The sequence below is a fragment of the Otolemur garnettii genome, unplaced genomic scaffold (genome assembly GCF_000181295.1).
Source record: "Otolemur garnettii isolate 467f Iridium unplaced genomic scaffold, OtoGar3 scaffold00099, whole genome shotgun sequence".
NCBI classification, from domain to species: Eukaryota; Metazoa; Chordata; class Mammalia; order Primates; family Galagidae; genus Otolemur; species Otolemur garnettii.
The window spans coordinates 5,179,559-5,180,112 of record NW_003852494.1 but is presented as its reverse complement, the minus strand read 5'-3'; the positions used below and the strand labels follow the sequence as shown (position 1 = coordinate 5,180,112).

General features: G+C 44.0%; 1 protein-coding gene across 1 annotated transcript in view; it reads left to right on the top strand.

Moving 5' to 3' along the window:
- LOC100946544 (ubiquitin) overlaps positions 1-324 on the top strand; it is a 3,146-nt gene extending 2,822 nt beyond the window's left edge. Inside the window, 2 exon segments of the mRNA XM_003796038.3 lie at positions 1-187; positions 189-324. Coding sequence (XP_003796086.2) covers positions 1-187; positions 189-255 — 254 coding nt within the window. The 3' untranslated portion in view covers positions 256-324.
- Positions 325-554: the final 230 nt, after the last annotated feature.

Here is a 554-nt window from a genome sequence, read left to right as displayed (position 1 = left end):
CCCCTGACCAGCAGAGGCTGATCTTTGCCGGGAAGCAGCTGGAAGATGGGCGTACCCTGTCTGACTACAACATCCAGAAAGAGTCCACCCTGCACTTGGTGCTTCGTCTCAGAGGTGGAATGCAGATCTTCGACGAGCCCAGCGACACCACTGAGAACGTCAAGGCAAAGATCCAAGACAAGGAAGGCATCTGACTACAACATCCAGAAAGAGTCCACCCTGCACTTGGTCCTGCACTTGAGGGGAGGTGTCTAAGTTTCCCGTTCTAAGCTTTCAGCAAATTTCATTGCACTTTTCTTTCAATAAAGTTGTTGCATTCCCAAATAACGTGATTTTTCTTTTAACGTTAAGTTTCTTTAGAGTTACTATGGGGTCTGGAGGGAGGGTCTAAGTTTTCAAATATTGTGATTATGGGGTAATAGATGGTCAGTGATGGTGGATTTGTATAGAACTATAACAGGTGGTACAAAGAGAAACCAGTATATTCAGAGGTGAAAGTATTTTTCATAGGTGATTTACTGTGGTTTGGAGTGGTGTAAGACAACTGAAAATTA